The following is a 13768-nucleotide window of genomic DNA, read 5'->3' on the forward strand; positions in this document are numbered from 1 at the left end:
GTATCCTAAACCGATGTAGAAGTTAATCCACTCCAAGTGACTGACAGAAATTGAATACCCAAACGTCATATTTACACAAAATCGTTGTCATACAGGGGTCAGTACAAACGAACAAAAACACAAGGATTTGCGTTTTTGAGACAGAGACACATTTGTTCTGATTTAAACTCTAGAATGTATTCAACACTGTTTTAAATATTTGCAAGATCTTGAAAATAGCCCCTGTTCATTAACATTCATGCGTCTATCGTCCTGGACAGGTCCTGGGCCCTTATTCTCGAAACGTTCGTAGCCCTAAGAATTCTTAACTTTGGTCGTAGCCAATGTGTTAAGAATGGGCTTAAGAAGTACGTAGCATTACGAACGTTTCGAGAATAGCTAGCCTGGTCAGATCAAACACATTAATATGAACGTAATGACATTGCTTTAATCTGGCGTTCAAAATCAATCAGAAGTGATATGTTATGTGAAAGGCAAATTCAACACAACATGAAAGGTCCAGACCGCATGCTGAAGCAGCCATAATTCTTCTGGCTCGTCAACTTCAGTTCATCGGCCTTGACCCAAGTGACAAAAAGTGCCATCCTAGGTCAAGGTGACCTGACACTTAACGTTAATCACCAGCTACTTTTAGGAGGTAATGAGAAAAAAGATAACCATCCACCCGCACGAGAAAACCCTTCTTATGAGATATTCTTGCTGTTTGTGATGATGTAAACACTAGATATTGTCTTCCCAGTCTTGCTCAACCGGTAACACGTTAGTTTGAAACGGAATCATTACTTCTTACATTTGTCTCACCCCAGATTCACATGCCACATTCTAGAGACTTTACATCCCTATTCCATTTGTGTGCTATAAATGTTCGCATTGCTGACAGTCGGATACGATGAATTCATCAACCAAGTCAGGAAGCCACGTTACCTGAATACGTGGGCAAGTAGGACAGGCGACGCCAGTTGTCAGGCTTCACGAGATTCCATTTATGTGTTCTAAATGTCAGCATTGTTTCTTTGAACCGCAAAAGTAAAGCCACGTGTTCTAAGTAAATGAATACCACTCAGTTGAGACGTGCACTGCTGTGCATGGTTCCATTTGTAGAATTGTAGTAGTAACCATAGTGCGCAATACAAAGGAAGCCCTAAGTACAAGAAGGCTTTATCCGTGGGAGGATTGTCGACACTGAATCTGCAGTCCTTTGAAAATTTGACATGTCAATTCCATGTGCTTATTCTACGATGGGCAAAACGTCAGCTCCCAATCATGCATCCTCATCAGACTGTTCCTCGGTAAGTGCACATGTGTTCTTGTATGCCCACTACATGGAACAAATGATGTCTTGGTTGAGAATAACTCACTACTCTTTAACTCACTACTGTTTAAAGTGATTGCCGACTGATAATGTGCCTAGCAATGGCGTCTGCAGCAGAATCTCGTTTTGCAATTGAGACTTAATGACAATGTATTGAGTATTAAAATAGAAAATGGATTCCATGTTTTATATAAAAGTAGCAAGTTGTTTTCAATTTCAGACCAACTGTGCCTTTCATTTTTTTTAAATATTGCACATACATCAGGGAAATGTTAATGATAAATGTTATCATTGCACAAAATGTACGTTATCTTCTCAGTGGCTACTTAACATATATAACGTGTTTGTAATCAGATTCAAGAATATGTAATTTCCACATTACATGCTACGTTATCTGTTTTTGTAACAGTTGGCCAGATGGTCATGAGACTGAATATATATGTCCATCTGTCTATCAACCAAGCCCGACAATTTCCTGTCGGCCATCTCGAATGACCATCCGACATTGGTGATACCCTCTTCTAAACCGAAATCTCTGCATAATACTTACTATTCACAGTTGTAGAGCTGAATTATTTTAGCTCAACACTGGGCACATTTCCCATGGAGTTTTCCCCTTGATCTTAGATTTCCATCATCCACATTTGCAGTCAAACACAGTTGGATCATGAATTTCAGGACGACGCTTTGGGCAGTGGTTATTACTCCGTCTTTACATAAGCAAACAATCCCGAACAGATGCAGCAGTAGCTACCTACCTGGTGTGAAATATATCTGAGAAATTTGAAGTTTATTTAATGTGCAGTGAGAAAGTGATTTAAAAGCTTATTTCAAATGAGCAATACCTTAGTGACCATCATAATGATGAGCTGATATTGCTAATGCAACTGCTACCGTTGAGATAATCTAGATGTGGAAACAATAATGGGTGAACACATGTTATAAATCAACATTTTAATAGATCATTTTGGCTATTTTAATTGAAACCATACAGGGTTCAACATATTTTTGCAACACGAGATGGCAAAGTTGGCAGCAATACAGTAATATAATGCTCTATCATATATTTGATCATAAGTGGCAGCCATAATCGGGGCCTATACCTTTTCCCCTAGCTATAATGATATAATCAAAACTCCCCAAAAGCGAATCTATTAGAGTCTATTTGTCTGGGGCATTTCCTAGATACAGTTTGGCATTGCGAGAGTATACAAGAAAAATCTTGAACCAGATACCCAAGCAGCAATGCCTTATTTTACATGGGAGGCTGATCAGTGGCAAATATAACATTACTTTCCCTCGGGATATGTTACCTTCCCACGAGTAATGTAAGAAGTTAGGAAACAAATACCCAATTCTTGTCTAGGAAGTATCTTGCAACTTCTGAACGTAAAATGTGACAACTTGTCCTCCAGTCACCTAATCGCCAATCGTATAAACTGACATCTCGAAAATAACATGGTATTTTCTGTAATTTAATCCAGATTTAGGATAGGACATAAAGGAGTGTCTTCCAAAGGGTCAACATATTTGTCTGCATATCGAAGAATTGACCACGATGCAAACAGTAGGATAAGATATATGATGCTTTGTAGTATGCAGCTGTCTGCTTTACTGGCAAGATTTATGATGCTGTGTAATGTGCAGCTGATGTCTGCTTTACTGACAATATATATGATGCTTTGTAATGTGATGCTGATGTCTGCTTTACTGACAAGATATATGATGTCCAACGACTGCTAATTACACAAAAGTTACTTGATAGCAGGCTTTCCAAAATGAATAGTAGGCTTTTTTTTCTATTTATCTAAAGTTCATCAAAAGTTAATCAAGAGGTCCCACGCACTTGGCAGGTGGACACCTTGATCACGATTCATTGCCAAGTGCGTGGGACCTCTTGATTAACTTTTGATGAACTTTAGATAAATAGAAAAAAAGCCTACTATTCATTTTGGAAAGCCTGCTATCAAGTAACTTTTGTGTAATTAGCAGTCGTTTTGAATCGACAATTCAACTTTCAACTCTATTATCTAGCATGAATTTATCATCATTATGTAATTAACACTTTAACTTCACTTATACTGTACTCACCCTTGTGTACTGTGATGTCACTTGCAGTTCACCTGATGAAGGGACCTGGAATGGTCTCGAAACGTCGTGAGGGAAATTATAAAGACGTTTAATCCATAAAAATATCTTGGACATCAATGTACAACTTCTAAATGCCACTGAAAGACAAGATATATGATGTTGTGAAGTATGCAAGTGTCTGCTTTACTGACAAGATATACGATGCTTTGCAACATGCAACTGTCTGCTTTACTGACAAGGCGTATGATGCTATGTAATGCGCAACTGAGCTTACTGACTGGATATATGATGTTGTGTTGTATGCAAGTGTTTACTGTCAAGATATACGACGCTTTGTAACGTGCAACTGTCTGCTTTACTGACAAGATATACGATGCTTTGTGACGTTGATGTCTGCAGTACCGATAACGTGTACGATGCTGTATAATGGGGAGTCGAATCCCCACATGGGTACAATGTGTGAAGCCCATTTCTGGTGTCCCCCGCCGTGATGTTGCTGGAATATTGCTAAAAGCGGCGTAAACCCAAACTCAGTCAGTCAGTCAGTCAGTATAATGGGGTGTGGGTGTCTATTTTTCAAATTTCTGTCAAAGGCAATATGCTCAGCTGATTCAGGTCCTTAACAGACAACTATTCATGTCATTGCAATATATTATCAATATTGACACTGTCCGTAGTACCTCGATTTTGACAATGTGATGTGTTCGTTGGCAATAAACTGATGTTATTGAACATACCATCCCTTACCGAAATGATGGAAACGTATAATTAGTAGGTATTGCTATGTGGATATGTAGTTCAAAGTAAGTGAGTGAATGAATTTAGTTTTACGCTGCTTTCAGCAATATTCCAGCAATATCACTGCGGGGACAACAGAAATGGGCTTCACAAATTGTACCCACGCGGGGAATCGAACTCGGGTCTTCGGCGTGATGAGCGAACGCTTTAACCACTAGACTACCCGACCTCCCCTGTAGTTCAAAGTAATAACGATACATTCTAAATATGCTAGATAATTTGAAAAAAATATATAGGTCTGAAAACGCCGTCCAAATGATAATGGCTCTAAATAATGAACAATATCATCACGATCCATCATTTCATAAGGAAGCTATCTGATGTTTTAATTCAACAAATAGCCCTCGGGTCAGGAACAACAAAAGGCATGTCACGATCAGTCTACCCTACATGTGTTTAAATGGATTGTTTGTTATGATTTATGCCCTTGTCAATATATGTTATGAAGCTGTATTTGTTGACGTTCAGCAGCTCCGCACATCCTAGGATTTTCTCACGCGAGACCCGTGTCTTTTTCAGTTGATGAGCGTCATCAAATACAACCTCAATCCATAAAAGGTTTCCTTTGGTTCCTAGGGGCGGTGGGGTAGCCTAGTAGTTAAAGCGTTCGCTCGTAACGCCGAAGTCCCGGGTTCGATTTCCAATATGGGTACAATTTGTGAAGCCCATTTCTGGTGTCCCCGCCGTGATATTTCTGGAATATTGCTAAAAACGGCGAAAAAACATATTCGGTCAGTCCAGACAGATAATTGATTAAAGGTAATCACCTGTTATTATTCACTGTACATACTCATTTTCACAACAAAATCTTTTTTATTGTACTTCTAATAATACTATTTTAAAAGAGTGGGAGATATTCCATTTTAAGGTGATATTTTTGAGCAGCCATGATGTCTGATTTTATACGGATCTAAAAAAATAATTACCCCATTCACAACGTATTGGTGATGTGTACGTGAACATGGTCGGGGTGAAATGCAAAAGTGTACTGTGAAACGTGCCAGTGTGTTGCTGTACATTTCAGTGATAACAACCAATGTGAAAGCTGTTCTGCTATTATTTAAAACTCAGTTGACATACGACGAGTCACGTGTTATTGACATGTTGGAATTTGTAACAAGGCACTGCATTGTGGCAAGACCTATTAATCACGAGAAAGACAGACAAATAACGTTATTGACAGACGTTGACGCGTCAACTGCGCACAAAACTCTTTCATCATGACATCTATGTTACGAAACCGTGGTCGAAGGGACTCTCAGATTGGAAATTCACGGGTTACACAATGGGACATATTGGTCAGTTGTCTCGGATATATTTAATGACAGTGTAGAGAATATCATGTGTGACTCGTCTCCTGAAAAGACCACTTTTGGTTTAAACATTCAGAAATTGGCATCACAACATAAGTCGTTCATTTGAATCCAGTGGATGCATCTACATCTTCTAAAACTGCTCTTTGGCTTCTCCTTATACGAGGATTACGGTACGAACTGAGTTCTATTGTTAAGAAGGATAAAAATCCAAATGTGGTGAGAGTAATTTCTGAAGATTTTATACGAGAACGTTATGCAGACTTTACACACATTTATACTGAACCTTCCAAGGATTCTTCAATGATCCGTACTGCTAAAGCTTTCTGGATGCCTGCTTATATCATCTCCTAATTGTTCAGGCTTCATGATTACATATCATTTTCAGAAGAACAATTCTACAAGCACTGAGATGGGTGGATACATACATTTAATCATGAAGCAGTAATTATTTTCAAATTCATTGGCAGCAATTAGGGCTACTGAGTCTGGAGTACGGGTCCAGAAATGAAATTGTTTACGAAACTTTGAAAATAGACACAATTGTGAACACTAAATATCATGAGATCAAGTGCACTGTACAACGGTACGTGACTCCATCAGACAAGCACGACACAATCTACACATATGTCGTATGTTTGAAACATTAATTCAAGAAAAGAAACATGACATGTTGTTTGGGAGTTTATTTACTGAGTGCATATAACTGATTCAAACATGACATTATTGCTCAGTGCAATCATCACTTTACAAATTTCATGATTATCCAGAAAGTGTGGTAAAACCAGAGAGGGCTATTAAAGCCACTTGGTCAGAATAAAATGTCAGTATCTGGTGTGACCACGATGAACAGCTTGGCAGTGGCGGTCCATAGAAGAAAGGAGATGCCGAATGCTGTTTTGGGGAATTTTTTATACTCTTCTGAAGTGCTGCGTGCATTTCTTGTAAAGTCTGAGGTAGAGGCTTACGTTAGAGCAAGCGTCGATCAAGAGTATCCCATAGATGTTCAATGGGAGACAAATCGGGTGATCGAGAAGGCCATGGTAACACCTGAACGTTGTTTTGCTGGAGGAAGTCCTGGCAAACACGTACAACGTGAGGTCGACCAGTATCATGCTGGAAAGATCCACCGTTGACGTTGATGAAGTGAACGACGTGACGTTGCAAAATCCCATCTCTATAGCGAACTCCATTCAATGCACCTGCCACGTGTACAAGAGCTGTCCGGCCATTATGATGGATAACTGCCCACACCATGACACTTCCACCACCACATCTATCGAACTTCTGTACACCGTTATCGGCATAACGTTCGTTCCGACGTCTGTATACACGTGAACGTCCATCAGCACGTCAGAGAAGAAACCAAGACTCATCTGAGAACAACATTGTCCTCCATCTTGCCCGCGGCCATCGCAATCGTTGTCTGCACCATTGTAGACTTTCAGCCCGATGACGTTGTGTCAAGACGTTACGTCGAACGGGTCTTCCGGCAAAACGTCCGGCTTCCCTTAGACGATTGCGCACTGTCTGGTCGGAGATTCGGCGCAGTCCATGGACTCGAGGTGTTGTGGATGTTGCGGTCGTGGTGCGTGAACGAAGATGTCTGAATCGGATGTAGCGATTCTTGGCTGCGGTTGTAACTCTAGGTCGACCTGACCTGGGTCTGTCATTAATACTCTCAGTATTGTTGCATCGGGCCCATTGGTTTGAGATGGTCTGTCTGGACACGCAGAGGTGCCTTGCCACATCATGCTGCGATGCCCCATCTTGTAAACGGCCGATGGCGTTGTGCCTTTGAGCTTCTGTCAGTCTTGGCATTCTTTTGTCGTCTAAAAGTGACTTAGAGCAATGCATGTGGAGAACCGTTGTTATGGCTTTAAAGCTTACAGTCATAGGCTTCAGCCTGGCGTGATACACAATTTCATGCTGCACGTGCATTTCATGTAGGGTGCGTTTTAGAGATCCAAAAACAATAATTAGTTGCTTAATGTTGAAATCCATTTCACTGAGCAGAGGATCCCTTTTCTCAGCAAAATATCTGAATACGATAAATACATTTTTATGCATGGTAACTATATAATCCTTTGGTGCAGTATGTCTATGTATATATTTTATTGTTCAGCCTCATTTAATGTGTGGGCGCAAACAGACCATGTTTCTGTTCTACGTCGCTCTTACACTTCTCAACCACTACCATCAGGCCGTGTTAAATCAGTATCGTGTTACTTAACACTTTAGCATCAAAGAATACAGCACTTTGAGCCACCCAACAGAAACCACAAATTGCTTTGGTGTACAAATTACAAGGAGCCAACCTCGCACTGAATGATGCCCACCTGGTGTTAAAATTATCACATTGGGGTGAATGAGATGACCGATAAAAAATTTAATAACTCGATACATGAAGACGCTCACTCACGATCGTCTTTTATACGTCTGGCTTGGATATCTAAGTAATCGACCAAATCACTGAAAGTGTCAAATCAGTTATATGGTGTATGGCGATCCTTGCTTACTTTGATAATTTATGTTAGCAGTATAGAAACAGTTTTCAAGTGTGTGTGTGTGTGTGTTATGTATGTTTATATGATGCATGTGTATGTGTATCTGTGTGTGTGTCTGTGTGTTCCTGCGTGTGTGTAAAATGCCCGCAAGATATACAAATTTAGGTAGGATGATTAGAACACTTTCTTCAGTTTCCAAACACAATTCTTTATCTAAATTGGAGGTCCACAAAGAGAGACAAGGGAAACTATAGTATTGCCTATATGTTATGGTTTCAGGGATAAATGCTTTTCTATTTTGCTTAAAGGTCACATGCAGCCAAAAATTCAAACATAATTAAAACACAAGTATCACTTATTCATGACATATAATATACATTGCTGGTTGTGAAAGAACATATAAACAAAATTATAAGCGTACAATCGCAAATCAAAAGTGCAATATTGTGTGCTTGCGTTTACTTCCCAAGAAACGAAGCAGCCGGGATACCGAACCCAGTCAGAGCGGGTGGGTGTGCACTCAAGTGTAACGGCTGGTTCATTTGGGTTTTGTAAATACATGCTCATTTTTTTGTGTATAACATTTTGCAATCAACAGACATCATAACATGTCATGTGTGTACAAGTATCACATCGGCCTGTCTGTGTAATAACATAATGTGACAGAGACCGAACTCGGGCCATAAATCAATGCATTTTGTTTATGGTGTATAGCCTGATTGGTGTTAAGTTAAAATTGCATGTGGTCAGTGATCGCAGTTGTGTATTGAATATGGTCATTAGCAGACAGGCAGGCAGACACATAGGTGTCAATAAAACAGACATTGAGTTTTGTCTGTGACAACGACATATCTATATCACAGTTAGAAATTCTGTCAACGCTAAATAATGATATTGCTTTTAAGTATCGAACTGAGAAAGTGACTCGGTAAGAAGAACGTGTGGTGAAATAGACAAATGAAATTATATAAACAGTTAATCTAAAGTCATAACATATAAAAAGCTCGCGCCTGTGAAATATCAACAAAACATTAGAAAAATAGCTCACACCAAAACCTTCACCGAGTATTCACCAGACAACCCGCTTCCAAGCTGCGCGATCCTATTTCACTGCGCACGTGCTATGAGCGCAGCCCAGCTGTTGAAACCACTTGAATTCCCCCAAGCGCTGGGGGAAATTAGTGAATCGTTTGAACTACGATTTCGCGCGGGTTCTTTTTCATTTCGTTATTTTTCAACTTTATAAGTTGAATTTGCATTTTTGATGATTTGTTTTGGTAAGTCCATACCGAAAGGTATCAGAATCTGCAAAGTTGTGTTTTACGTTGCATGTGACCTTTAATTATTTTCCAAAACAGTTTGGGATCATTTCTTGCAGATACTAATTCTTCTTTTTGCTTACACAAATAGTGTTCTTTCTTCTTAGCAAAAGTACTTTTGAATAAATTTTTGCATTTCTTGTAAATACTGATGTCAGTGTTCTTGTCTCTGTGGGCTCTAAGAGCTGAGAAACTTCGAGTTCATGGTCCCACCATGGGGGTTGTGTATTCATCTTTAGTGCAGGTGTACCACCATATGTTGCCTTTGTGTGATCAGCAGCATTTTGAATCATGTCTATGAGAAATGATAGTGAGGTTTCCATGTTTTCATTTATCAAATTAGATAACGTGTCATGGGAATTGTGCAAACATTTTTGTGAGACTTGTTAGAAAAATGTTATTTGTATCCTTTTTCTAACAAGTATTTTACCCACTTCTTTATTTGCCTAGTGCTTCCATGTGGGTTAGTTGGTGAGACTTGTTTGTAGAACGTTATCATAACTGACATCCAAAGAACAACTAATTGGAAAGTGACATGAGATGTCGTGAGTGCCCACTCCAAAATCTGTAATATTTGGAAAAAGAGATGATGATGCTATCATATAATCCACTACACTGCAGCCGTTGTGAGTAATGCAAGTAAATTCACCTGCTGTGTCATTCAAAAGTCTACCATTTAATGTATAAATACCAAGTGCCCGGCATAGTTCAACTAACTTGGTACCATAATTATCGTGGGCATGTGTGTCCTTAGATGACCTAGGTATATCAAACGGGTCACTAGGGTAATCGAAGGAATCATACATAAAATCCAAAGTATCATCTGGAATGTAGTCCAAAAAATCCTTGATACGAGCATTTAAGTCTCCACATAACAATATATATTTACATGGATGTTCTGTAAAGGTGACATTTAAATAGTCCTCAAGTATCGACATATCATCATTGTCAGTTTGTTTGTATATCCGTGAATTTTCAGGAAAAATGATAAGCAAATACAATAACAGTGTCATTTTCCCAATTAAGAAGTGAAGTTTGGAACAACAACACAACACAGTTCTCAAAAGCGCTATACAATCTGTGAATGTAGCCAAAGTTCACCAGATTTTGCTTAATTAACACCGTAACTCCACCACTATATCGTCCAAAGCGATGGACTTTCTGCCATACACTGTTTATAACGTGATAATCTGGTAGGAGGTCTTTGAAATCGTCTACATGACGTGCAAACGATTCCAGGAAGCCAATAATGTCAAATGTTCCACAGAGGCGTTTAAAGAGTAGGATTCCGTCACAATATTTATTTAAACCTTCAATATTCCACGAGAGTATAGAAAATGTATCATGTTCATCACTCACAGTCGAGCCTTGGCCCCACTTCAGTCTTCAGAGCTTGGAGTGGTCTCCCTTGAGGGGTGTGTTTTTCCGGTTTGAGTAGTAAACAAGGATCGACGTGAGTTTGTTGACACTGGGGTTCTTTGTAGCGGGGTTGCTGCTTGAGCAAAATCAGAGGGTTTACCAGCGATTTGAACAATGTCCTGTTTTACGCGATCATAGATAAACGTTGCACCATCCACAATAAGTTTATCGAGTCTCATCGAGCACGAATGAACCAAGGAGAAAGGGATCGCCGATCTTCACGCACCTTGCGCATGAAATCCTCTGAGACACGATGATCAGTTGCTTTAGATAATGTTTTCGAGATTTCATAAATACCTTACTTTTATCCTTTGAAAGCATAAACTTGACAATGATTGGAGACTGCTTGTTTCGGGATTCAAACGATGAGCTCTCTCAATAATTATACTGTTTACCTCGTCATTACACATGTTTAAAGTTTCAACCATGAATGAACGGACTTTATCTTCAGACTCGGACCAAGTCTCACCTTGTGACCCCTACAGGCCATGAAATATTAGATTATTACGTCTATTTCTTGATTCTAAATCCTCGAATTTATCTTCCAGAGCTATGAGTCTGTCTTTCAACTCTCTATTTTCAGCGAGTCAAGCTGCACGTGCAACTCGGTGGCCATGTTGTCAATTTTCGAAGAGAGTGTTTCAAAATTTCTGTTCATCTCCCCTTTCATATCTTTGAGAGTTTCTAAAACGCCATTAACAAGGCAGAGAAGTTAAATATTGAAGTCTCCGTGCGTCATTCACTATTTCACGAAAGTTTCTATATCAGCAGTTTGGAAAAAACAATATTTTATCCAGCTTAGTTTAAAAAAATGGTGATGTAGAAAGTTTCAAGTTTGGGGAATTAATCGTTAATGACCTGGAGGATACAATCAGTGACAGTTTTGAAAAAAGAAAACATTGTAAACTCAACTTTCGAAACTAGCAGTGGAGGGGGGGGGGGATTAATTAATAATGGAAGTGATGGAGAAGTTAATCTACAGAATATTGAAACGGATAAAAAGAACTGAATTAATCGTCAAAAAAGACAAAATTGAAATGGAACGTAATGCACTCGGTAACACAGGAACTCCTATTTCAGATGTGGCAAGCACACGTAGAATACGGAATGCACATAGAATAGACTAATTTAGATGGGTGAAATAAAGACTGCTGTATTTATGGAAAAGCACAACAATAATCTCGCTTAGAACGAATCCCTGTACAACATTTCAAATATTTCTGGAAAGGTATCGACATTTAGGTATTTAGGTTTATAGCGGATTCTTAATATTTATGCATGTGACCTTTGACCGATTCCAAAACGAGGTTATACCCGCAAATATGGCAGCTGATCACTGCTCTGTACCTCATTGTACATCTGATGCGAGATACAACAATTCACTTTCGTTTCACACATTTCCGAAGGCTGAAGATGTGCGAAGGAGATGGATAATTGCCATTCGTCGGGACGAAGGACCCTTCTTTACGGTAGGTTAAAATTTTCATTCAGGATTTTCGAAATTAAATCTCGAGAATTTGAGTCGTCCAAACAGCAACGAATATATTATCGGAGCTGCAGTTGTCAAACAGATTATAAGACAAAAAGATATTTTGTCTCAAACAACTACATGATAGCATTTTGCATGTCAAATTTGTTTTCAACTATACTTTCGTGTTACTAAATTACCAGGACAATTGCATACATTAGCCTTTCGTGGTCCTATTTGAAACAATGGCAGATGGACCCAGGAAGAATTATTATAGAATCACTTATATACACTATTTATTGTAACAATTCGAAAAAAAGAGATATTTTTTAAATCTTGGTGCTCAAAATCTATAATGACAGTAGATGACAGTAGACTTATTTTAATTTCACTTGTATTTAGATCACCAGGAAGAGTGTTGTTTGCTCGAAGCATTTCCGGCCTGAGGACTACAAGTACACACCGGTAGGGAAGAACCTCAAGCAAGGATCTGTGCCATCCATATTTCCTTGGAACTTGGAAAATATGAAGTCCAGAAAAGCACCAGCCATCCGTCATCCACTGATGCCAAAACAAGTAATTTCATGGGAAAGGTCAGTTGAAGAGTTAGAAACAAATTGGTAGATGTGTAAGCACTACTTCAGTTCAAATGCTCTTTAACTAAATATGTCTTTCTTTTTTGTGGTATCAATTAATTTAAAGTATTTCCATCTAAATAAATTTCAGATGAAGGATTCATATTCACTGATGACCCTCATACCTCATCACAATATTTAGAAATGAATAAATGTTGAAGTATACAAACATTTGATTTCCACTGAAAGTAAATTCTTTATTTTTGCAGTCCTGAAAATGCAAACTCCATGTCAGATTGTGACCCTCATGCAGAAGGTGAGCACCAGTTGTCAGCTCAGACTCAGACAGATATCAGTCTGTTTGATTCACAGGAGCTTCTAAAAAGAATTCAAGAGCTTGAGGAGGAGAAAGATTTGTTGAAAGAACAGCTCAGCCTTGAGAGATTTGGACTGGAAAGATTTGCTGGAAATGATGATATGATCCAGTACTACACGTTTTCGTAGCTATAAATTGTTCAAACAGTTTTTTGACTTTGTAAAACCAAGTGCCTCCAATATGGGCAGTATGTATTATACATGCTCAAATGCCATTTCTCTTGCAGGTAGACCAAGAAATATGGCCCTTATTGATGAAATGTTCATGTTTTTGTACGCCTTAGGCTTGGTTTACCAGAACAGGATCTTGCTGTTCGTTTTAACTGCCATATTTCGACTGTTAGTCGAAAAATTATCACCTGGGCAAATTTTCTCTATTTTGTTCTTGGATCAGTTCCTATCTGGCCTCCAGAGTGACAGTAGACAGACACATGTCTCCTGAATTTCAGATAACTAACCCATCTACAAGAGTCATTTTAGATTGTAGTGAGCTCAGGATCCAAATTCCCTCAGCTTTGGTGTTAAATTCCATGTTTTACTCCCATTACAAGAGCTCTTGCACTCTGAAAGGTCTGATTGGCATTGACCCAA

General features: G+C 39.0%; 1 protein-coding gene across 1 annotated transcript; it reads left to right on the forward strand.

Annotated features, from left to right (window-relative positions):
- Positions 1-12081: 12081 nt before the first annotated feature.
- On the forward strand, positions 12082-13306 carry LOC124255448 (THAP domain-containing protein 1-like). Its single transcript, XM_046689365.1, has 3 exons — positions 12082-12228; positions 12630-12820; positions 13072-13306. The coding sequence occupies exons 1-3, from the start codon at positions 12082-12084 to the stop codon at positions 13304-13306; spliced, it is 573 nt and encodes a 190-aa protein (XP_046545321.1).
- The last annotated feature ends 462 nt before the right edge of the window (positions 13307-13768 follow it).

The sequence above is a fragment of the Haliotis rubra genome, unplaced genomic scaffold, assembly GCF_003918875.1.
Source record: "Haliotis rubra isolate DU_JTF1 unplaced genomic scaffold, ASM391887v1 Scf60, whole genome shotgun sequence".
Classification (NCBI taxonomy): Eukaryota; Metazoa; Mollusca; class Gastropoda; order Lepetellida; family Haliotidae; genus Haliotis; species Haliotis rubra.

What these genes read in the sequence shown, in the direction of transcription:
- LOC124255448 (XM_046689365.1), top strand. Translation starts at nt 12,082, where the DNA reads ATGGCAGCTGATCACTGCTCTGTACCTCATTGTACATCTGATGCGAGA. An exon ending in ACGAAGGACCCTTCTTTACG is followed by an intron (nt 12,229 to 12,629) that starts GTAGGTTAAAAT and finishes ACTTGTATTTAG; the next exon opens with ATCACCAGGAAGAGTGTTGT. An exon ending in CAAGTAATTTCATGGGAAAG is followed by an intron (nt 12,821 to 13,071) that starts GTCAGTTGAAGA and finishes TTATTTTTGCAG; the next exon opens with TCCTGAAAATGCAAACTCCA.